Here is a 25,633-nt window from a genome sequence, read left to right as displayed (position 1 = left end):
AGGCAGGGCCCGCAAGTCGTTCCTGTCATCTCTGAAGGGCAAGGTGGCGAGGATCTTCACGGACAACACCACCACGATGTTGCTACGAGTCATCAACGCACTCAAAAAATGCCAATACAGGATGATACTCATCCCCCCCCCCCTCCTCCTGGTGTGGCCGAGGCAGATTTGAAATCCAGACTTTCTCAGTCTGTCAGCGTCACCCCCGGTCAAGCTGCCAGTGGTTCTGGATCTTCTCACCAGAGCAGGAGGCGCAATCCTGCATCAGGGCCCAGGATCGCTGAACCGGAGAGCTTGGCTCCTACAACCCTAGAGTTTGGTGGATATGAGTTGACTGCGGACTGCAGAGAGATCCTCGCCAAGGCCAGAGCATCATCGACTTTGAAGTGCTACGGTCACAAGAGGCAGTGACGTGGTGCTGGTCGCAGAAGATTACCCCAGTGAGGGTCACGGCCCTGCACATTCATCCATACTTGCGCTCCTTGGCCAATGCTGGCCTGGTGCACGCTTCTATCAAGATGCATCTGGCGGCTATCTCCCACTAGACCAGGTCTCCAGGAAGATCTTCACTGTGGTCTCACTGACTCATCAAGGAGTTCCTCAAAGGACTTTTTCGATCTTTCCAGCCAGTGAAGGCTCCTGCTCCGGCATGGAAACTCAACATGGTTCTGACGAGGTTCATGGAGGCCCCCTCAAGTTCCTCTTGTATAAAACTGCATTCCTTGTGGCCATCACCTCTGCCACGAGGGCGGGTGAGATCCAGGCCCTACCCTGCAAACAACCAAAGCTGACTTTCCACGAATTGAGTATGGTGCTACAGACGCACCTCTCTTTAATGTGGAAGGTTCCGTCAGAATTCCACCTCAACGAACCTTTGGAGTTACCTGTTCTCTTCCCCAAAACCGTCATCACCTGCTGAAAGGGCCTTGCACTCGCTGGACGTTGCTCGTGCCTTAAAGTTCTACATGACGCGCACAAAAGGTTTTTGGAATACTTCACAACTGTTTGTGAACTTTGGTCCTGTGAACCATTGGAAGGCTTTGTCCGAGGCTTCCATTTCAAGGCGTCTCTTCGGCTGCATCATGCATTGTCATCGGTTGGCGAACCGACCGCTGCCCGGCCGTCCGAGACCCCACTCCACCAGAGCGATGGCTGCGACGATGGCGTTCCTGTGTGGTGTGCCCATGCTGGACATCTGCAGGGCTGCTACGTGGAGGTCCGCTCACACCATCACAAAGTTCTACTGAGTCGACAGGGATTACAGGGAGGAGTCCAGAGTCGGCTAAGCAGGGCTACGCAGCCTGTTTGCTTGAGGTGAGTCTGTTCCGGAGGTAAGAGTTAATTACTTCTGTTGAGTCTTGCCACCTCCTGTGGTTGGGTAATGTTGTACTGCTATCTATTCGTTATTAATGAACGTTTGAATCGATGCCAGACCCCATGCTGGAGAAGGAACAAGTTACTTACCTGTAACTAATGTTCTCCAGCGTGTGTCTGGCATGGATTCACATGCGAACCCTCACGCCGTCCCCTCTGCGGCTATTCTTGGACATACTGCCACTTTACTTGCTTACCAAATCTGAAGATGGTTGCCAGAGGAGGGGCTTAGGGAGAGATCTGTCATTGGATGAGGGCAGTATGACCCAAAGGACAGTGATTGCTTTAAAGGAGAAATACAGTTTGTAAGTGAAAGTGAAACAGTTTTTTCTTTTATCGGATTCCCAGCCTGACGACAGGGAATATTCATGAGCATGTGAATCAATGACAGATCCAGGCTGGAGATATAGTTACAGGTAAGTAACTTGTTCCTTCTCCCTTCCCCCCTAAACATTGCATTGTCGCCTGAAATGGTATTACCAACATCATTTTACTGAATACAAATCAAAAAGACCAGGGCTTCCTTGTCCTTGACAGATGGCAATTCCCCACACATCCCACACAAACATACATATATTCATGCAAGCATATGCACAAACACCTATACACACAGACACACACTGCAATTATTGATTCAAGCATATATGTATGCACCCAAGCATGAAGTTCAACACTTACCTAGGTCTTCTGCTTGCTGCCAGTGCTAATCTTCTCTTCAGTTACTAAGGTGTGCCGCAGGCCACCTGTCGCCTGGCGGGAAGCAGGGAACAAATGCAGGAAATGTTTACCTGCCCTGGAAGGACTTGAGTACATGGGGTGTGCCAGGTGCGTCCTCATCAATTTGGTTGGTTGCTAAGCAACCAGGGTCCAGCACACTCCATGCCTTATTTGCAAAAGTATTTTCTTGTAAAGTCAAATACCTGATCAAATGGGCAAGTTCATTCTGGCCTTGTGGGAGCCATAGGGAGGGACGAACTGGGCACAAAAGAGCAGTCTGGCGGTAAACCAACGTGAACCTCACTTCAGGCTCTGCCACTGTTTTCCCTTTGTGTTGAGATTGCAATGTTTCTAAATTGTAACTTGATTGGTGTGTTCTCCTTGCCTCGTCCTGATGGCTGTCTTCTACTACATGTCTATGCTTTCAGTGATCCGCCGTCATTGGCCTCAAAAAGTGCCCCAATGAGGCTCTGTTTAGAAACTGACTGTACCGCTACTTGTTGTGAAATTGACATATCTTCTACATTTTGCCTTATGCAGACTTCCTGATCCTATGAGAACACATGTGATGTGGGGAATCGGCAAGGTGAGTGGTTTTTGTCTGTTCTCCCTTCTCCTGCTACCGTGTCCCTTTCCTCACTGTACAGATATCCATTTTTTGTTTGAGCTTACTGTTAAATTTGGCACCAATAAATGGAAAATAAATGTAATAGTGGTTCCTGAGATGATATGGAGTAAGCATCAGCAAGAGGGATTATCTTTGGTAGGAACTTCATTAATATTCATAAACACTAAATATCCCAGCAAGCACAATAAAGAAAACAGAAATTTTAAAAACAACTATAAATATTGTCTATCTAGCTTTTTTGATTATTTATTTGTCTAGTTCCTCCATAAAAAAAACAGTTTTGCTTCTTTTGGAATTGTCTATGCCCCCCACAGACAAACTAGAATGATTAAACAGGCAATGAGATATGATATGATGTGGCATTTATAATGCGCCTGTACACAAGTAAGATTGTCACTTTAATGCAGCCAAACTACAATAATGGTGTGCTGTATTTTTCATGCCAACATTTGTAAAAATTGCATTTTCAAGTACATATTCCTAACAGTGCAATTTGTTAGTATTCACACATTTTGGTGTAAAAAAGGCAGAGATGGCTGGGGTGAGGGTATGGAGGGGTGGGTAAAAACAGTGGTTATGCCTCCCATGTAGGACAGGACTGGAGGATCATCATTATCCTAACCTACAATCATGAAAACACGGGTTGTGATAATATCGGGCGCTCCTGACACCTACATCCACACTAGGATTCCATAATGCAGTTTCGCCGGTTACTTTTGCTGCTCTGGCCAGTCTCTACAGCTTTTTTCGCAGTAAAACTTTTTTCAGAAGTGAAATTTTAGCTTCACTTGACATCTTTGGTGTTTTCTTTGTTTTTAACTCTAATTTGGTGTGTCAGACCCTTTCCTTAGCATGACACTGTTACTTCTTAAACAGGGTGCTTCCTATGTTGGGAACTGTTCTAGAGAGGATTACCCTGATGTATGCATGTTGTGCCAACTGGATGCTCACACCACATAGGAGCATGAAATGTGTCAAAACATGTTGTTTTATGTGTTTAAATGACAGGTGATGCATCCGAGGGAACGCATATGCATACGTATTACACCCTGTATTGTTGTATTGACCTGTAACTATGTAACCGCGCAACCTGTAACCATGCAAGCTTAAAGTATTCTTGCGCCCTGATACCTTTGGGTCTGGTGCGCGCTATAAATAAAATAAACAAACAAACGAGGCAGTCCCCTTCTTCGAGCTCAGGCACCTATTCCTATTCATTTGCCTTTGGGCTAAACCTCATAATACATTTATAAGTGAGGTTTCCTTGTTTGAGGCACCATAGGTTACCAGCTCTGATGGCCTAATAAACATTACAGGCGTCGCTGTCCAACATCAAAAACCTTAATGTTAAGATCTTTGAAGTTGAACATTTTTATGTAAATGCTCTTTAAAATGGTCTCTCCCAACATTGAAAACCTTGAAAGTGAGATATTGCTCATCACCTAGTTCGATGTTGAGAAGCTCTGTCATCAGTCTCAAAGTCAAGGATCACTATTTCAAGGGCTAAGAGGAGCAGCACTATGCCTTCTGCTCTATGGGCCCCGGAAGAGCCTCAGATGGTGCCACAAGATCCACCACAGTCCCCAGAAGACAGAGATGCCTCTAAATGCCTGCACTCTTAAAATCCATAGAAGCATCTGAAACATAACAAGACGCATATAGTCAGGTAGACTAGGCCTCCCCAACTGTATACGCCATCAAGTCCTTTTTGATCCCTCACTCCACCAAGGCCCTTAACAACACTAAGTCAATTAACCCCTGTGACAGAATGTCATCTGGGAGGAAGATAACAGCCTGAATAATTTTAATTTTATTGATTCAGTAATAGTATGGGTAATCCGGACTGAGAAGGTGAGCTCTGCTAATTAGTCCGATCTTTATAAATGCTGCATGCCAAAAACCATACTGTACCCATGTGACCTTGCTGGGCACAGTCACCTGACTACCCCCAGCAACTGCCTTTCTCTGGCAACAGGGCAGGTCAAAGGTCACATTTACATTCCTGAATGTAGGACTGTTCGAGGTCAACGTTCTATCAGGCTGGGTTGCCTTTGTTACCACAGGCACTCCTTTCACAATGTAACAGATGTGTGTCCTTGGGGCCTGATGGCAGATTAAGAGATTCTTCAGGAAACCTCTGTTACAGCCCTTAAGGTGACGTGTCACCAATCAAAATACAAAATAATCTATCCTCCTCTTTCAACAATGGCTTGGCTTATACGGTTTAGAAACTGTATCTACTCATTTCCTGGCATGCAGATTTCGCATCCAGCTAACACAGTGAACAGAAGAAAAAAAAATGAATCCAAGTGCATGTTTAAAATGACTTTCAGAGCCTGTCTTTTCCACCTCATTTGGCACTGGAGAACACATTATGATGTTATTTGATTAGAATCATGTTAGTACTGTTAATTATATTAGTTCATTAATCCTCTAATGTGTCTCCTGCAACAGAGGCATTTCAGGTGAGAGAGAAGAAAAAAAAATGCGTTTTTCAATGTGATAAAAATTGCTGTGTTTTTGACTGAGTAGCCTGTCTTCATTTACATGTCCATGTCACATTGGCAACACATGGCTTGCTGTACCACATTATAGCAATACATTAATCCCATGCAATGGTGCTGTGCTCCCAAAACACGCTAAATAATCCTACATATCCCCTCCTCTTTTCTGAGAATTTTGGCACAATTGGAAGAAATCCAACTTGCTCCCTTTCTTCTTTTTTAAAATGTATGCGTGTTTGGATTTCTTTCTCTCCCCGTTGTAGCCACTAACATGAGCAACATCTTCATTTTTACTGATAAAACAATCAACCATTCTCCATTTATTAGCACCAGGACAGCTAAACCCACTATAGAGCGTTCCCCCCAGGTTCCCCAATTAAATCTTTCCACTTCTATTATACCCAGGTTACTAACAGTAATGTTGTTCTTTCTTAGATTCATTTTCACTACGTGTTTCTCTTTATGATTTAATAAGAATTCTAGGTCTGGGTCTATTGGAAATGCATCCCTTTGAAAAAATATAATGTTTTCTACTTGGCTTTCCCAAATGTCATTCGTAACATGAAATAATGTTAACCCTCCAATCGACACAATTGTATCCTTTGGAACCTGTAAGTAAAAGACATTATATTTCACCTGTTTAACCACATATGTTCCATGATTTAAGTGTACTACTGTCAGGTTTTTTAAACAGGTGCTGATCAACCATTTACCTTTGACCATTTTAGCCTTTGCTAATTCTTCACTCCCCATATTGCTAATGATCACTTCACATCCTTCTGATATACTTGGGTCAGATTTCAAACCACAAATAGCGTCTGTAGCATCAGGAACAAACGGTTTACCTGGGCACATATAATTTTGTTCTTTAAATTTGACACACGTTTCCAAGTTTGGTATCAAGTAAACTTCAGGCTCCCATGACTGAAATGCCACCACTTCTGGAGTTTTAATCTTAATAAATTTTTCCTCTTGCCAAAATCCCACATTGTGTACCCACTTGGTTTGATAAATAAGTTCAGGAGCTACATATGGGATGCATAGTAAGAACCCAATTTCCAGCCTATCCAAGTACATATAATGGCATTGCATTACCCATTTCAAATGCAATTTTTACCTGTATCACATCAATCTCCCTCCTAGTCAACTTTTCTATCATTTGATGAATAATATCATGTGAAACAAAGTACAATGGTATATGTCCTTGAATCAATTGTGAAATTGCAGTTTGAACTTCTCTCATATAATTCGTTAATAGTCTATCAACAGGACTCATTATATTAAAAATCTCACTCTTAATAATCAGCTTAGTTGCCCGTTGCATCACATCCGCTTGTTAATTTAATATGATCGCAGTTTCATTTATGAACCTTACTTGTTCATCCAATCCCCCTCTAATCCCATCTAATGTTTTTTGTATTATTTCTAGGTCAACACTCAGTTGTTGTGCTTTAGAACTCAGCGTCCCTACTGGAATGGCATTGGCTGTTGATATCGTGGTACCTATTATGGCTCCAACTATAGACATTACCAATGAGATCGCAAGCATCACTGGACCTCTTTTTCCTCTCCTCTTCTTAATGTCTGCTGAATTCACAAATGTGTTCTCCAATTACATCAATATATCTCTTATTGACTGCTTAGCGTCCTCTTTTCTTATTTCCAGCCACTCTTTAGTCTGCTCAGCTTTAATTCCAGTGTTGTTAAAATGTTTTTCTATCAAAATATCAGGATTCAATGCTATATAAATGTTCTAGAAAATCATCCTTCTATCACTCATGATGAATCCTGGTGCTTCTTCTACCGTAATACCAGATGCTGGTCCAGGTTCAATGACAACCTGCGCTTCTGAATTTTTGAAGTTCCCTCCGAACATCAACATAATTATTCATATTGTTGGCGTCATCTTCAATGCTGATCGCTTTGCAGCCTTGATCTTCGCCCCCTTCCGGGGCTTCTCCGGAATCCGTCCACATGAGCTCCAGGACTCCATCGTCTCCGGTGGCCTCTGGTCCCGTGTCCTCCAAGTACAAATATGTTAATATTCTAAATCAAATAGAAAAGAAATAAATTAAGTACATAGCACAATACTAACTTCACCCTTTTGCCAAAAATAAAACATGCTTTGCAAAACATTTCGTCCCTTTTCTCTCGCCTTCTGAAATTAAACATAGGTTAAAGAGAAAACAAACATACATAAAACAGCATTCAATGTTTAATACATTTTCACACCAATTCCATACATTTTAGCTTCCATTTTTTTTATAGATCTATTTACATATATTACAGTGTTTATGTGCCATTATCATAATCAACCATCTTTATTTAACTACTCTGCCACTACTATTGACTAGACCCATTTACTTTACCTTTTTATGTGCAAGGGACTTTATCTGTTTCTACACGCTCAAGTTGTTTAATCTCATGTTTGGGGTGACATAGTTTAATTTGATTCACGTGAACAAACTGTTCTGTTGCTGTTTCACCTTCAGTCTTCAAAATTTTATTGACCACAGTAGAGACCTTATCTATAATTCGATATGGCCCCTGCCAGGCTGCTAGAAATTTGGAATTTTTCTGTTTACCTTGTCCAAAATTAAATTTATAAACCTGATCGCCCACACAATATTCCTTTACTGACGTCTTTTTATCATAATATGACTTTGCACTGTTGTCATGATGCCTACCTCCAAGGAGCCAGGTCCGACCCAGCAACCCCAGAGGCAGGCATCATTTCCCCCAGGGGAGTGCCAGCGGGCCCAAGCTGGGGCCCTTTGGACGCAGTCCTGGCGCCTTAGGCGCCAGGCTCATGTTGGACCTCTGTCCTGGCGCCTTAGGCGCCAGGCTCATAGAGCTAGACATGTGTTCAAGTGTTTTAATGTGCATTTACCTGATGCAGACCATGCTGCCACATCCAGGCCCTCTTGAGGCCTGAATAGGAACTACTTTACCTGTGGGACTACTTTCCACCCGGGTGTGGTCGGGGAAGGATACATACCTGATCGGAGGAAGGATACACACTTGGAACTTCTTCCAAAGCTATTTAAACCACACCCGATCAGCAACTCACGCTTCGCGTTGTTCTGCTCCCCGCAGCTGGATGCTCACCGTGTCAGCTCCTGCATCTGGACTTCAGCCACGCCTGTCAGCATCCTGGGTCACCTGCAAAGGGAGACAAGAGACCTACCAGCTAATCTGCACCACGGAGACATCACCGACGATCCTGAAAGGGAAGACATCATTTTTAAAAGCATTTCGTTACGATCGCTGCAGCGCTGCATTTCACTCACCTTTCCTGGGTACCTCCATCTTCAGCAGCGATCATCCGGATACACAGCCACTTCCCAGAGCCTAGAGAAAAAGACAAGAATAAGAGGTGAGAGAAGAAAGGGAATAGGAAAAGCTCAGTTTCCTTCTAAGACTTGCCTGTTGGGTCATTCCCATTTCATTTCGGGTCTTGCTGCTTCCAAGCAGGATCCCGGCCCCTATGGGGAAAAAAGACAAAAACATTAGATGAGCGAATGCAAAAACATTACCTGAGCGCTCATCTAGGACTTACCAGATCTTTACTGGAACTGCACGTTTCACTTTGGGTCGGCGCCATATCTCCGGCATTCCGAACCCCGGCCCCTATGGGGAAAAGACATCAACATCAGCGCTTTGTTGCAAGAAGTCTCCAAAGTAATCTTCATTCATCACCTGAAAAAAGACAATGAATATTATTATTTAAAGCTTGAACTTTTGAAATTGCAACAGAACTTTTACAGCGCCTTACCAGTATAATCAAGCTTACCTGAACTCCCATCCAACCTCAATCCAGTGAAGTAACTGGGTTCAACGAGCCCCTGCGTCAGAAGCAGGATGGAGAGCTCGTCCTTTCAGACCCTAAGGTGAGACTTCACGGGGAATCGTGGAAGGGTATCGTGGAGGGTTGGAAGAGAGTGGGAGGCTTGAGCATAACTCAGTCAGTAGGTAATACTCCCTTTTCACGCACAGGGGAATATTCCTGCGAGCCGGAGAAGCCAGAGTAGAGGGCCCTTCCTGTCCATCTCCAGATCCTGCGCTTCACCATTGAAGAAGCATCAGCACTTGAAGCCAGACCTGCGCCTCTGTGGGAATCAGGTGAGCGTTACAGAACGCGAAGCCTACCCACAATTTCCCACCTGGGCGCTATGGAGACTTCCGAGACTGACCAGCTGGCCCAGGTTTTGGGGGAATTACGGGCAGAGGTGCACTCAGCCCGCCAGGAGACTAACACTCTCAAAAGAGAACTGATCTTATCTAAGGAAAGAACTGATGACCTAGCCAAAAGGTTATTACAGGCCCAGGCAGGGCACACTCCTTTACCTAATTCCGGAGACATTTCCACATCAATGGGTTTGAGTAACCCGGTACAAATTAATCTACCTGGACACATGCCTTTGGCCCCGCCTGAACGTTTTGCGGGGGATCCCAAGAAATATGCCGTCTTTATGAACCAATGTCGTTTACACTTTCTATGCAGACCCGGAGCCTTCCCTAACGACCAGACCAAGGTAGCCTTTATACTATCTTACCTCAGTGGCAGTGCTGCCAATTGGTCTATTCCATTGGTAAATCAGGATGATCCCATTCTCCAGAATTTTCAGGGCTTCCAGGCCAGCATGGAAAGATTGTTCGCTCGACACTCTCAAGGACAGGCCCTTGATAACAAACTGCTATCCTTACGACAAGGTAATCAGGATCTTCCGTCCTACATAGCCACCTTTAATAGACTGGTTGTGGAAACTGGATGGCCAGAAAGCAAAAGGATCACATAGTTTCATCGAGGCCTGCGCGGAGAGCTTAAGGATGTTCTAGCTCAGATAGTAAACCCACCCCCGGTCTGCGCAGACTACATTGACTTGGTGGTTCAACTTGATCACAGACTTCAAAATAGAAAAGCAGATCGGTTCAAGTATGAAAACCGAGCACCGATCAAAACCCACGCTACCTCCAAGAGTACCGACGTATCTGAACCTATGCAAATCGGTGGTATTAAAGGACCATTAACGCAGAAAGAACGAGAGAGAAGGCGGCAAATGCAACTTTGTCTGTATTGCGGGACTTCCGGTCACTTTCTTCGAAATTGTCCAGTTAAACCACTTAAGAAGGTGGTTGGAGCTACTGATAACGAATTAGTGACACCTGATTCGGGAAACGACCAAGCCCGGCAAGCGTAGGGGTCCGCTTGCCGAGCTTGAAAACTAACTCTTTGACCTCGCATTTTGTCATGCCAATGGTGCTCGTGGACCCAAAACAGCCTCAGCAGTTGCATGCTATAAAAGCATACATCGACAGTGGAGCTATTGGAAATTACATAGACCGTGAATTGGCTTCCAGGATTAAGCTTCCTCTCCGCCCGAAAGTAACCCAAGATGTCATTACTAGAGTAGATGGAACCGAAATAGCCTCAGGGCCTGTAACGCATTCCACTGTTGAAGTGACACTGGTGAGTTAGGATGGACATCGGGAAGCAATCGTGTTTGATGTGATCAAGGCCCCACAATTTCAAGTAATTCTTGGAATTCCTTGGTTAGAAACACATAATCCCAGAATGGACTGGCGAGCAAAGAAGATAAGTTTTCCTGATTGTGAACCAACTTGTTATCCAAGAAATCCAGCTATGGGTCTAGCCACAGCAACTTCGACCCCTGTACAGCTACCGTCAGAATACCAAGAATTCCAAGACATTTTTCAGAAAGAACAGGCTAACACGTTACCTCCCCATCGGTCTTATGATTGCCAGATCGATCTGGTACCCAATGCTCAACTACCTTGTAGTAGGATTTATACTCTTACGGAACCTGAGAACCTGCATTTGCGTCAGTATTTAGATCAGTACCTAGCCAATGGTTTTATTCGCCCGTCCAAGTCTCCTGTCTCTTCAGCTCTGTTCTTCGTGCCAAAAAAAGAAGGCGACCTTAGAACGTGTATAGACTATTGCGCCCTAAATCAAATAACGATTAATAATCGTTATCCTCTGCCCTTGATCCCTGAGCTTATCGACCAGGTGAAAGACGCGTGTGTGTACACCAAGTTAGATCTCCGAGGAGCTTATCACCTGGTGCGCATAAAAGAAGGCGACGAATGGAAGACTGCATTCCGCACCAAATTTGGGCTCTTCGAATATCAGGTGATGCCCTTCGGTTTGTGCAATGCACCTGCCGCCTTTCAGTACTTTATGAATGATGTTCTTCGGGAACTTATCGATGTCTGCGTCATTGTTTACATTGACGACATCCTGGTGTACTCTTCTTCAGAATCTGATCACAGAAAACATGTTAGGGCAGTTCTTGAGAAACTGCGCAAGCACAGACTATTTGCAAAACTCGAAAAATGCGTTTTTCATACCACAGAAGTTGAGTTTCTCGGATTCATCCTGACACCTCAAGGAGTCCGAATGGACTCGCGAAAGGTGGACGCCATCCTCAAATGGCCATCTCCAAGCTCGGTGAAGGGAGTTCAGAGCATGCTCGGCTTTGCCAATTTCTATCGAAGATTCATCCCGGAATTTTCCCGAACAGTCCAACCCATCACCGCTCTCCTAAAGAAAAACAAACGCTTCGAATGGACTCCTGAGGCCGAACAAGCCTTCCAGGACCTGAAAACCAAATTCACCTCTGCACCTGTATTGAAGCACCCGCACCCAGATCTCCCGTACATAGTGGAAACCGATGCTTCCAGTTCGGCCATGGGAGCTGTCCTGTCGCAAAGAGACCCAAAAACTAACCAACTACACCCAGTGGCCTTTTGGTCCAGAAAATGTTCTCCTCCTGAAATCAACTACGCAATTACCGATAAAGAGTTACTGGCCATCAAATCTGCTTTCAAGGCTTGGCGTCACTACCTTTTCGGGGAAAGACACACCATCACCGTAATTACGGACCACAGAAACTTACAGTATTTAAAGACGGCCAAAGCGCAATCTTCACGACAACTCCGATGGGCTCTATTCTTTGCGGAATTTGATTTTGTAATTTCCTATTGCCCTGGCTGCAAGAATGGAAAAGCAGACGCCTTATCCCGGATTGGCATGGAAGAACCTAATTCGAGCTTAGAACCTGTGCCCATCATACCTGAGCAAAGAATCTTAGGCTTAACTTCATTGCAATCTATTGAGGATATCCAAACGCAAGTAAAACAACTTCTAGACTCTTCAACCTTACTGGAATGGAGTCAAAAGGGTCCTCATTACACCGTTAAGGATGACTTACCCTACTTCCAGGAGCGGTTGTTTCTGCCAAGCAAAGAATTGCAAGAACTTTTTATTGCCCATCATCATGAATCTTTAATGGAAGGACACCCTGGTATCGCTAAAACGGAGGAAAAAATCAAACGCCACTTCTGGTGGCCTTCTTGGAGAAAAGACATAAAGTCTTTTGTACTGTCTTGTGGAATTTGCGCCCAAAACAAGGCTCAAAAGAAAAGGCCAGCCGGCCTACTTCAACCCTTGGATATTCCACCGGCACCATGGCACACCCTGTCAATGGACTTTATAACAGATCTGCCTCCTTGTGCTGGTTACAACACAATCCTTGTAATTGTGGACCTATTCTCCAAAATGGCCCACTTTATCCCTTTAAAGGGTTTGCCTTCAATATATATATACTTTATTGTGATACAATCCAAAAATTGGGTTTTACACAACTCATAGGTATATACATCCCAAGAACGTATATACATCTCAAAGTACAAACAAAACATAAACAGAGCATAAACAAAAAAGATCAACTCAATCATATAAAAATATAAGATATAAGAATAAAATATAAAATATAATTAAAAGTACAGAAACATCACAGAACAGCCACGTAGAGGAGTTTGATAAGTTATGGTTTAAGGTGGGTGAGTTACACTAACAGGTAGGCACCTATAGTTATTGGGAATTCCCCATCCCAATACAACAGTGTGTAGAAGAAACCATTAAGTATCACTTTGTTACTAAAGTGATAAGGTTTTCACTGAAGTAAAGGCTTCACATGGTTCCATACCCTAAAGAGAGCTAACTGAAGGCCTAAAGTGACTGGATTCAGACATCCATACCAAAAGAACTCATCTTTTATTGCCTCAAGGTTGTGGACCCATTTTTCATATGAATTCATATATAGCAGTCCCAATTTTGGGCAAAGTGTTAATACATGCCGTGCCGATTCCAGAACTCCTATTTTCTTACATATTCTACATGTTCTGGATTCACGAGGGATTTTTAGCCTTGGACCAATTATGGTAAGCACCGGGAGCTGGTTAGTTCTTAACTGTAGCAAAAAGCGTCTAACATCAGGTGCCGGGGTGAGCAAGAGATACACCTGGGGTCTAAGATATCTGTGGGTGACATGAAGTACTGCCTCATACCCTTTTAGGGTGGCTAAATGCTCCACATTCAAACACCAGTCCCACTTGTTCAGCTTATCTTGGAATGCTCTTTTCTGGTGAATAAACGGTAAGTGTTTTAACTTTTCATAGGGCCAGTCAATCTCCATAAACAGTGATTGATTCAACTGTTTATAAGACCCACCCCTAGGATGTTTTTCCAGATCAAAGCTTTGCCCTGTCAGTTTGAGCAATTTACAACATGGGTTGGCTAACGCTTTCAAGTAGAAGGAGCCTCTCGCGCGCAGTGCCATCCCACTCAGGGAGACAAGACCCAGTTCCAATCTTAGATACTGTACTGAACAAGAAGGTCCCAGGCCAAAAACAGAGCGCCAGTAGTGTCCCTCTAGAATGTTTAGCCACGTCAAGTCCTGCATTGCTAAGGCCTCCAGGCCATATAGTACATCAGGGACAAAGCACTGCATGTACAACTTCATAATACCAGCCATACTAAAGCCCGCAGTCCCCTTAGCAAATCTACATGCCTGAAGGGTAAGCAATTTAGCTCGTGTTTTTTTGTTTCTAATAATGGCTTCATAGTCTGATAAGGCCATAAAATCCAGCCCCAGATATGGGTATTGCTTCACCAGTGCAATGGTTCCCAAGTTAGTATCAATGCCCGAACGTCTTGGCCCTTTTCTTGCAATAGCCATTATTTTTGTTTTTTCCAAGTTAATAACAAGACCCAGTTTAGCAGAATATTCCTGTAGTTCATTTAGTAGAGTATTGATACCGGATAGTGTCCGGTCAAATAGAATTAAGTCATCTGCATATAGCATACCCGTAAGTGGGGTATCCTTCAATTTAGGAGGGCAGTTTGATTTTGATGCCAGGTCTGCTATATATAAATTAAATGGCATAGGAGCCGTTACGCATCCCTGCTTTACTCCTATGTTGGTACAAATCTCTTTGGTTACCTCCCCTCGGTCATTAAGGCGGACCCTTGTTACGGTATTACTATGCAGGGCTATCAGAATATCTACGATCCAGTGTGGGCAGTCCATATCTTTTAGCTTACACCACAGGGTATCCCGATCCACCAGATCGAAAGCACTTGTGAAGTCTACAAACAGAATGAAGAGTGTGGCATCCTTACAGCTCATGGTGTTATTTATTAGCATGTCTAGGACCCTGATGTTATGGGTAGTGCCTGCTTCGGGTCTAAAGCCAGTTTGGGCATAATGCAAGATCTGCCTTTCAGAAACCCAATTTTCAATCTCTTTAAGGACCAGCGTGCTAAAGATTTTGCTGCTCACATCCAGCATTGAGAGTAAGCGATAATTGTCCGGTAGAGTACGCTCCCCCTTTTTGTATATAGGTATTAATACAGACTTCTTCCAAGAAGAAGGAATTTGGCTAGATCTACAAATCCTTGAATTTAATGTGAGTAGTATCTGTGCCCAATTATGTGGGTCCTGCTTCAATACCACATTAGCAAGTCCATTAGGGCCTGGGGCATTGGATGATTTTAAATTCAGTATAGCCTGTTTTATACACCTATAGCTCAGGGGGAGGGGCCAAGTTTGCAACCCCATAGTGCTTTGTGTATTGGTCATATTCTCTCTGAAGAATTTGTTTGAAATATAATCTACCCATTTTTCTCCCTGGATGGGGTTTAGGACCTTCAACTTCTGTTCTCCCCCCGCCTTTGCCAATATTTGCCAGATCTTGCGGCTATTTTTACTGCAAAGAGCTTCAGCAAATTTTTGCCATTTACTTCTTTTTTGAGTCTGGCGGTACCTTTTTAGCCAATTGTGATAATTACGTTTTATCTTTAAGGTCTCCAAAGTAAATGTGTCCACCTCGGGAGTAGAAGTTTTGTGTGCTCTTACGGATCTTAAAGCTCTTCGCATAAGGCGTTTCTGGTCTCTGATATTAGCATCAAATGTTCGAGTGCCCCCACTCTTCCAACTTATCATCGGGGTAGGGTTAGCTTTAAAGAGTGAGTGTGTTAAATAGGTAATCCAAGTTTCAATTTCCTCAGGACTCTTACCCCACATTAGTTGCTTAATGGTCTTATCACTAGGGAAGGAGATGGAGATCATTTTTTCAATATATCTATGTGTCCATCTAATCTTGTTACCCGCAACGTTAGAAGCCAAATCTTTACAGGCATCCACCTTTATACTGTCCCCTCCACCCTCTACTACCAGTTTGATGGATCCATGATCACTAAAGTCGTTCAACATGATGTCTAAATGCATGACATATGAGAGGATACACTCCGATACGGCCACATAGTCCAGAAACGAGCTCTTTTCCCCAACAGCCCAGGAGACTTTCCCAGGTATATCTCCCCTAGTACGACCATTTAGGATGGTCAAGTTCCATTCTCTAATAATGTCCAACCAGAGGCTTCCTTTGTTATTACTCTTCGATAGGGGTATATCACATATATTCTGGACATGACGGTAGTTCCCACACCCTTCCAAATCAACACATTTAGCATTTAGATCTCCACAAAGTATCACCGCTGGCTTTTTATCCCCAGTGTACCAAGCAGACAATATGGTGTCCAATTTATCTCCAATGATTTCTGTGTTCTGCTCACCCGGCGGGTCGTAGATATTGATGATCAGGACCTCATTACAACCTGCCCAACCACCCGGAGGGTTTATTTCAATCGCCAGGACATTACCTCCTGGGCTGTCCTGGTAAATCAGTTTCGGGTTGTATGAGGACTTTACACCAATTAGGAGACCCCCTTTCGGTCTACCCCTATCTCCCCTTACTGCCATACATTGAAATATGGTATAGCCATCGAACACCAAATCAAAAGTTACCCAGGTTTCTTGTAGTAAGAATATGTCCGCAGCTAATAGGATATTACAAGAGGCTCCCTCATTTATCCAATGGCTATGTCCCCTCGTATTCCAACTAGTGATGGTAAAAGTTCATTCCCTTTTCTTCTGGTCTATCATTCCTTGCAGCCATTCCCAACCTTGTTCATCACTGAGTCTTTGAACAGCCTTTGATGTTGTTGATCCAGCTGCACCAGAGGTACAAGCGCAAGAGCATTTCTGACATTTTTCCTCCATCGCAGCAGTAGGTATGGGTACGTCTAATTTGTATCCCAGATATTCTAGGGACAACCAGTTTGCCCTTATCATGGCAGCTGTCTCTGGTAAGCAGCAATGAATTGTGGTTAATTTTACTCCTTTTTGAAGCGAGGGTTCAACAAAGCTGACATCGCTATTATTTAGTATCCTCAGTGATGGAATTTTTGAGAGAAGAGCGAAGAGTGCAGATCTATTTAATTGAATGCCCTTTTTTTCGCCCTCAATGGGCGCTATGGTAACGTTTTTAATGTCCAATTTAATGTCCAGTTTTTCCAGGCTCAAAGGCCCCCTGCTCTCCACACAAGGGGTTTTGGTAGGAATGTGTGGGGGGGAGAAGGGGTCGGTACAGCAGCCTCAGTTGCCTGCTTGGGTATAGATACAGAGTTTTGTAGCCCTGCTCCTAATTCTGAGCAGTTTGACATCTGGGCTTCCGAGTGCTGATTGGGTTGTCCCAGTTGTTCCTCCATTAGCCAGCTGGTTAATGTGCCCACTGTTTGGGCCGATCTTCGTTTCCTTCTGGCCACCCGTTTACGTTGTTTTTTAGATAAATTTTTAACCAGTGGCCGCGGGGTAGAGTTTCGGGGCGGGGGGGAGTTGTTAGTTCTTTCCTCAGCTTTCTTTGTCTGTCTTCTCTGTTTTCTGGAGGGCTGTGTTCTATTTTCCACCACCCCCTCCCCCACAGGAGGATATCCATGTTCCTCCTCCGTCGTAGTTTCTTTATCTAATGTTGGTCTTAGGCTTATCTTTCCCCGTCCCTTTGGAGGTATAGCAGTGGGTGGTAGTTCCCGTAAATCAATGCAAGAGATGATTGGTGATTTGTTAGAGACACTCAGCAGTTTGTGGAGAGCCAAGACCACTCTCCCCTGGGCTTTTTGATCTTCGTGGATCCTGCCACAGAGTTTTAGCAATATTTTGATGGCAAAGTTGAATTCCCAGTTTGTGATGTTTCATGCGTACTATAGTCTGGTGGTGCAATATCATGTACAGAGTTTCCAGAATCGAAGGCCATGTTTGGACTAGCTGATAAACGTGGATCCCTTGATATAGATACAGGGATGATAGATGGTGAGGGAGATGACAGGAGAGGGTCTGTTTGTGTGGCAAAGGAAACAAGAATGGGGTGTTCCTCATCCCCCAACAGTGGTGTTTTAGCCAATTTCTCCAAGATCGGCAAAGTGGTTCCTCTTGGCGCCGGGGTGACCGGTATAAAATCACTAAGGACAGGGGACCCTCCGGCTTTTTCCTCCATTTGTTTCCCCTCTTGTGTACCCACTCGCTCCTGAAGGGCATAGCACAACTGTAACAGAGAGTCATTATCAAGATCCAATGGTAGATAACTACCTTCTCCCTCTATTTGGGGCGTATTCCCTTTTTTCGGGTCAATCGTATGCCTTCCCTCCTGTGGTTTACTGGGAAAATATGCATCCAGGGGGCCCTTTAGGGGGACCACCTCTTTGCCTCCTGCGTCGTTTATATCACCATTTTCCACAAAAGGGGTTTTGCTCAAGTCCGCTATAGGTCCTTTATTAGATCGTAGGCCATAAGGTTTCCTCCCCCTTGCCATTTTATTTCGGTTTGTTGCCTTACCCGGCATTCTCTTAGCCAAGATAGGACTAGTTATAGCTCCTTTCTTAGCTCAGTTCAAGTCCAAGGAAGGGAATAGGTAAGGAGCCGCCTTTTTGAGCAGCACCGCTACCTTGGGCTAAGGCAACTTATTGCCACACTCCCAAAGGGTTTGCCTAGTATAGCCAGCAGATTACAGTGGTAGTGTAGGCAATAAGAAGATTAGGGAGATACCTTGGCCTTTTGGCACTAAGGCAATGTCTAGTTCTGGTCAGTCACCTTCGCCTTCCTCACTCTCACGTTTTATAATGAAATTATAAAAATATAGAATAAATAAACTATTTTTCAATGATCACATAGTAATAGTGTAGACTGAATTACCTGTGCGTGCACCGTGATGTTTGAGTCCGCACTTGATGTTTGGCTTGATTAGGAATCCTGGAGGGATCAAAGAGGGAATTACCTCCGCAGTCTCCCTCGGTGCGCCACCAGTGCCTAACAGCTGCACAACAGCCTTTGCCCTCTACTCCTACCGGGCTCAACGCCGCGAGGGTGAGCGCGGGTGCGTTTTCACGAAGATTTCACTCACGTGATAGGTCACGTGGTCGCGAGTGGTCTCCGCCCCCTCCAGGGAACGAAAAAGAACTCCACGCTTTGCAGTGGCTAACCCTGTAGCCTCGTTGCCTCCAAATTACACGTTAGTGCAGCAGCTGGTTTTGTTTGTATTGAGCAAACACAGCGCTCGCCTGAACGCGGGTGCGTTTTCACGAAGATTTCACTCACGTGATAGGTCACGTGGTCGCGAGTGGTCTCCGCCCCCTCCAGGGAACGAAAAAGAACTCCACGCTTTGCAGTGGCTAACCCTGTTGCCTCGTTGCCTCCAAATTACACGTTAGTGCAGCAGCTGGTTTTGTTTGTATTGAGCAAACACAGCGCTCGCCTGAACGCGGGTGCGTTTTCACGAAGATTTCACTCACGTGATAGGTCACGTGGTCGCGAGTGGTCTCCGCCCCCTCCAGGGAACGAAAAAGAACTCCACGCTTTGCAGTGGCTAACCCTGTAGCCTCGTTACCTCCAAATTACACGTTAGTGCAGCAGCTGGTTTTGTTTGTATTGAGCAAACACAGCGCTCGCCTGAACGCGGGTGCGTTTTCACGAAGATTTCACTCACGTGATGGGTCACGTGGTCGCGAGTGGTCTCCGCCCCCTCCAGGGAACGAAAAAGAACTCCACGTTTTGCAGTGGCTAACCCTGTAGCCTCGTTGCCTCCAAATTACACGTTAGTGCAGCAGCTGGTTTTGTTTGTATTGAGCAGGGTTTGCCTTCAGCTTCCACCTTGGCCAAGGAATTCCTGGAGAATATAGTTTGCATACATGGTTTCCCTTCGATTTTAGTCTCGGATCGTGGAAGTCAATTTATCTCACATTTTTGGAAGAAGTGTTGCCAACTAGCACAAATAGATGTGCGGTTATCCACCAGCCACCACCCCCAGACCGACGGACAAACCGAGAGAACCAATCAGACTCTCGAGCAATATCTTCGGTGCATGTTACACCAATCCGAGTTAAATTGGAAAGACATCCTTTGGATCGCAGAATATGCATACAACAATTCAGTGCATTCTGGAACCGGACAAACCCCCTTTTATACTTTGTATGGTCACCATCCTCGGACCACTATCTAGATCCACCTCTGACCCTGGAAATGCCCGCAGTAAATCATCTGCATTCCACAATAACCCGAGCCTTCAAAGAAGCTGCAACTCATTTACAGCAAGCCAAGAAAAAGTATAAAGAAAACGCAGATTTCCACCGAAGTAAAACTCCTCCTTACCAAGTAGGAGACCAGGTATGGCTAGCAACTAAACATTTACCCCTCAAGGGCCCGTGAACCTTCAATCCCAGATTCATAGGACCTTATCCCATCAAAGCTATAATCAACCCAGTGGCCTTTAAACTGGATCTACCGTCCAACATGCATATTCATCCAGTTTTTCATGCATCACTTTTGAAGCCAGTACAACCTGGAACCCGATTGTCCAAGCCTCCAGACCCAGTTCAAATTGAAGGGGAATTAGAATTCGAAGTTAAAGACATTTTAGACTCCAAGGTGGTAAAGTCGAAACTCTTCTATCTTGTTGGCTGGAAGGGATATGGACCTCAGGAGAGATCGTGGGAGCCTAGTAACCATGTCCACGCACCTCGATTAGTACAAAGGTTTCACCAGAGATTTCCGAACAAGCCCAAACCCCCGGAGGGAAGAAACTTGGGAGGGGCCTTGAGGGGGGGTACTGTCATGATGCCTACCTCCAAGGAGCCAGGTCCGACCCAGCAACCCCAGAGGCAGGCATCATTTCCCCCAGGGGAGTGCCAGCGGGCCCAAGCTGGGGCCCTTTGGACGCAGTCCTGGCGCCTTGGACGCAGTCCTGGCGCCTTAGGCGCCAGGCTCATGTTGGACCTCTGTCCTGGCGCCTTAGGCGCCAGGCTCATAAAGCTAGACATGTGTTCAAGTGTTTTAATGTGCACTTACCTGATGCAGACCATGCTGCCACACCCAGGCCCTCTTGAGGCCTGAATAGGAACTATTTACCTGTGGGACTACTTTCCACCCGGGTGTGGTCGGGGAAGGATACATACCTGATCGGAGGAAGGATACACACGTGGAACTTCTTCCAAAGCTATTTAAACCACACCCGATCAGCAACTCACGCTTCGCGTTGTTCTGCTCCTCGCAGCTGGACGCTCACCGTGTCAGCTCTTGCATCTGGACTTCAGCCACGCCTGTCAGCATCCTGGGTCACCTGCAAAGGGAGACAAGAGACCTACCAGCTAATCTGCACCACAGAGACATCACCGAAGATCCTGAAAGGGAAGACATCATTTTTAAAAGCATTTCGTTACGATCGCTGCAGCGCTGCATTTCACTCACCTTTCCTGGGTTCCTCCATCTTCAGCAGCGATCATCTGGATACACAGCCACTTCCCAGAGCCTAGAGAAAAAGACAAGAATAAGAGGTGAGAGAAGGAAGGGAATAGGAAAAGCTCAGTTTCCTTCTAAGACTTACCTGTTGGGTCATTCCCATTTCATTTTGGGTCTTGCTGCTTCCAAGCAGGATCCCGGCCCCTATGGGGAAAAAAGACAAAGACATTAGATGAGCGAATGCAAAAACATTACCTGAGCGCTCATCTAGGACTTACCAGATCTTTACTGGAACTGCACGTTTCACTTCAGGTCGGCGCCATATCTCCGGCAATACCGAACCCCGGCCCCTATGGGGAAAAGACATCAACATCAGCGCTTTGTTGCAAGAAGTCTCCAAAGTAATCTTCATTCATCACCTGAAAAAAGACAATGAACATTATTATTTAAAGCTTGAACTTTTGAACTTGCAACAGAACTTTTACAGCGCCTTACCAGTATAATCAAGCTTACCTGAACTCCCATCCAACCTCAATCCAGTGAAGTAACTGGGTTCAACGCGCCCCTGCGTCAGAAGCAGGATGGAGAGCTCGTCCTTTCAGACCCTAAGGTGAGACTTCACGGGGAATCGTGGAAGGGTATCGTGGAGGGTTGGAAGAGAGTGGGAGGCTTGAGCATAACTCAGTCAGTAGGTAATACTCCCTTTTCACGCACAGGGGAATATTCCTGCGAGCCGGAGAAGCCAGAGTAGAGGGCCCTTCCTGTCCATCTCCAGAGTCCTGCGCTTCACCATTGAAGAAGCATCAGCACTCGAAGCCAGACCTGCGCCTCCGTGGGAATCAGGTGAGCGTTACAACTGTCAGCAGCTCTTTCTAAATTTTTCTGTACAAAAGCAAATGCATGTTGTAAATGCATCCTCAGTTCATCAATGTATTCATGAACTGTGGATGCGCTCACAAGTGTTTGCTCATGTGTCCTGTATAGCAGGTGTTGTGGTAACACCATTTTCCTACCTGTTAAAACTTCATGAGGGCTAATACCTGTTGCTTTGGCAGGAGTTGGTCTGATTGCCATCAGAACCAAAGGCAAGCGTAAATCCCAGCTGGAACCTGCTTCTGCCATGAATTTCTTTAAAATGTCCACAACAGACCTATTGCTTTGTTCAATTCCACCTGAAGAAGCCGCCCGATATGCGATATGTAGCTTTCTCTTCACACCCAGTATTTTACTCATTAGAGCACTTGTAAAATGACTTCCTCTGTCTGATTCTATTCTTTGTGGCAACCCAAACCTTGAAAACACATGGTTCACCAGCAATGTGGCTGCTGTTTGCGCACTACAATCTGGTGCAGGAATACACTCAATCCACTTCGACATCAAACTCACCACACTTAAAATATAACGGTTCCCCCTGCTCGACCTCTTTACAGGCCCTACATAGTCTATTTGCAAATCTGACCATGGAAGAGTTAGGCCTCTTTTCATTAATGGAGCTCTATGCATTGGTGAAGCAGGTTTAAATTGGGCACATACTAAACATCCTCTAGTATATAATTCTACATCTTGGGACATATGTGGCCAATAAGCATAATCTTTTAGTATTTCCATTGTTTTCTGTGAGCCTCTGTGGCCTGCAGTTATAGCATCATGCGCATGGTGTAGCATTAACCCTCTGAATGAAAGGGGTACCACCCACTGCATTTGTCCTGTTATGGACTCTCTAATCATGAGTCCATCTTGTAGTCTTAATCGTTTTTTATTCTTTAATAGCACCCTCAACTCTTCTTTTCCCATACAATCATTTTCTGTTAAAGTTTTTTTTTAGGATCTATCAAATTATTATAATAGATTCCCAAAATTCGATCATTCTTTTGTGCCTCAATCAGATCTTGGTCTGGTGTATCATAACTCTACTGTACCACTGGTTGATCTGTCTCCTTTGGTGCTTTCACCCAGTAAATGTTCAATTTTAGCCAGGTGATCTGCCTCATCATTTCCCTCCTTCTCCTCTCCTGGAGTTTTTAAATGCCCACAAATTTTCCTCCAGTATACTGTTAAATCATTTTCTGACACCAATTTGTCTATGGCTTGTATCATTTTTCCATGTTTAAGTGGCTTTTTGTTGTATGTAATCATGCCTCTCGCTTTCCAGCCAGGTAAATATTCCACAAAGCTATTTCGTGCGTAATCAGAATCAGTCACCAGGACAATTTCACTGAATTTATTATCAACTGCAGTAGCAATTGCTTTATAAATGGCTGCCAATTCCACTACCTGACTGCTCCTAGCACCATTTCTCATCCCTATACTTGGGATACCTTCACACTTCAACCAGACATTCCCTATTCCTGACACTAATTGTTTATCACTGTCATTTTCAATGTGAAAGGCACAACCATCAACATATACAGTTGGCAAGTCTTTGTATGTTTTTTCATCAAAAGCTTTGTGTGGTGGTTGTTCAAATTCCTGCCAATTAGGTTCCACTTCTATTTCATTTGATACTGGTTCAGCTGCACAGTCATGTAAGTCTGCTAAACCTTGAGCAATTGGGCTTCTTTTATTTTGGCCATATCTTACTTCTACAGTAAAGACTTGTAATGCCAGCGTCCATGAAGTGATTCTGGATTGTGCTAGATTACCTGACCTAATTCTTTTACTCTCTAAAAACTGCAAAGGTTGATGATTTGTCTCAATAATCACCTTTTCTCCCTGAACAATGGGGCGGAAATGTTGTAGCGCCCACACAGTGGTTAATAGGGCCTTTTCACATTCATTGAATTTAATTTCAACTTGGGAAAATGCCTTACTTGCATATGCAATGGTTTTGTGATTCAAATCATGTTTTTGTGATAACACTGCTGACATACAACGTTCAGAGAAACCTATTTCTATAAAGAAATCCCTGTCCTTTATGGGATATGCTAAACATGGTGCCTTTACAAGACATTCCTTTAATTTAGCCACTGCCTCAGACTGCTCTTTTTCCCATTTCCAGGGTGTATTCAGTTTAAGCAGTTTAGTCAATGGTTGAGTGATTTCAGCATAATTTTCAATGAACTTTCTGTTATAGCCTGTCATTCCTAATAAACTTTTTACCCCTTTCACATTTTTAGGATCTTTTAGTTTCTGTATGGCTTCTATTTTCTTCTTTTGTGGATTTAGTCCATGTTCAGTCACTTCATGGCCTAGAAAATTCACCTTTTTCTTGCACCATTGTGCTTTTTGTAAGGATACTTTGGCGTCTGCTTTCTGCAATTGGCCAAGAACATGTCTTATTTCATCAAAATGGCATTCAAACTTTCATTTTTTATCAGGACATCATCCACATAAATTATGGCTCCTCTTTCTGCTGCATCAGGCATAGCCTTCCTCAAAAATATGCCAAATTCACTCCCACTATTGACGTACCCGAATGGAGTTCTAACCCATGCGTATTGAGTCTTATCAAATGAAAAGGAAAATAAATTCTGTCTCTCCTCTGCCAATGGCATACACCAATATCCAGAGGTGAGATCTAATGTGGTGAACACTTTTGAACCATGTACCTGAGCTAATCCCTGATCAATGAATGGCAGTGGCCATCTGGATACTGGCACTCTTTTATTTAACTCTCTCAAATCTGCACACAGTCGCCATTGACCGTTTGGTTTTAACACACCTAAAATATGTGTATTGGATGTGCTATGAATGGGCCTGATGATTCCCCACGACTCCAAATTTTTAATAATCTCAGCCAATGATTCTAAATATGCCAGCGGTAGTCTATACTGGCGTACAAATACTGGGCTGCTGCTACACCCTTCCGGAAGTGTGGCCACATGTAAATTAGTTAGCCCACAGTCATAAGCATCTTTTGCAAATACATCTTTAAACTCCATAAATATCTTCCTCAATTCATTCCTATCCTCCTCGTTGTCACATGCATCCGCTAACAAAATCTGCTCCTTTACCATTTTGGAAAATTCTGGAAAATGTTCTGGGATGGGAATCTCGGCGCTTTCCTCTAATTGTGTGGCTGTCTCTCTTTGTAAAGCTGCCACATTTAAATGTTTTGGCATATCAGCTTCCACTTCAATGGGCTGATTTTCTATTTCATTTTCATTTAAGTTAAATGTTATCCAGTCCTCTTGATGACAGCACACTGTCTCGCTTGAATCATAAGGGTGCACAGAATGAATTTTAAATATCCCTTTGGGTTGAGAGTCCAGGTATTCTGGCAATTCACCATTAGCATCTACATACTTTTCAGGGATATTTCCAATCACTATGTTATTTAGATCAGCTGTGTGATCTTTGTATGGCCATTCCTACTGGGGAGTTTTCCTCTAAATGAATATTCTGATAACCTTTATTATTCACCATAATTTTTACAGACCCTTCACCCACATCAACCAATGGAATGCATTCATAATCCAGGCCTTGCTGTTTTATGGATTCATTCAGACATACAAATGCATCAGAATCTTTCATCTGCT

The 25,633-nt window shown here is 44.2% G+C and overlaps 1 protein-coding gene across 2 annotated transcripts in view; it reads left to right on the top strand.

Moving 5' to 3' along the window:
* The window catches only part of ACCS (1-aminocyclopropane-1-carboxylate synthase homolog (inactive)), a 1,238,632-nt gene that overhangs the window by 843,385 nt on the left and 369,614 nt on the right, over nucleotides 1-25,633 (top strand). For both annotated transcript variants that reach the window (XM_069623318.1, XM_069623319.1), the window contains exon 12: nucleotides 2,632-2,677. In XM_069623318.1, the coding sequence (XP_069479419.1) occupies nucleotides 2,632-2,677 (46 nt within the window). The remainder of the gene's footprint in view (nucleotides 1-2,631; nucleotides 2,678-25,633) is intronic.

The sequence above is a fragment of the Ambystoma mexicanum genome, chromosome 11 (assembly GCF_040938575.1).
Source record: "Ambystoma mexicanum isolate Mex_15411 chromosome 11, UKY_AmexF1_1, whole genome shotgun sequence".
Classification (NCBI taxonomy): Eukaryota; Metazoa; Chordata; class Amphibia; order Caudata; family Ambystomatidae; genus Ambystoma; species Ambystoma mexicanum.
This window is presented reverse-complemented; position numbering and strand designations above follow the sequence as displayed.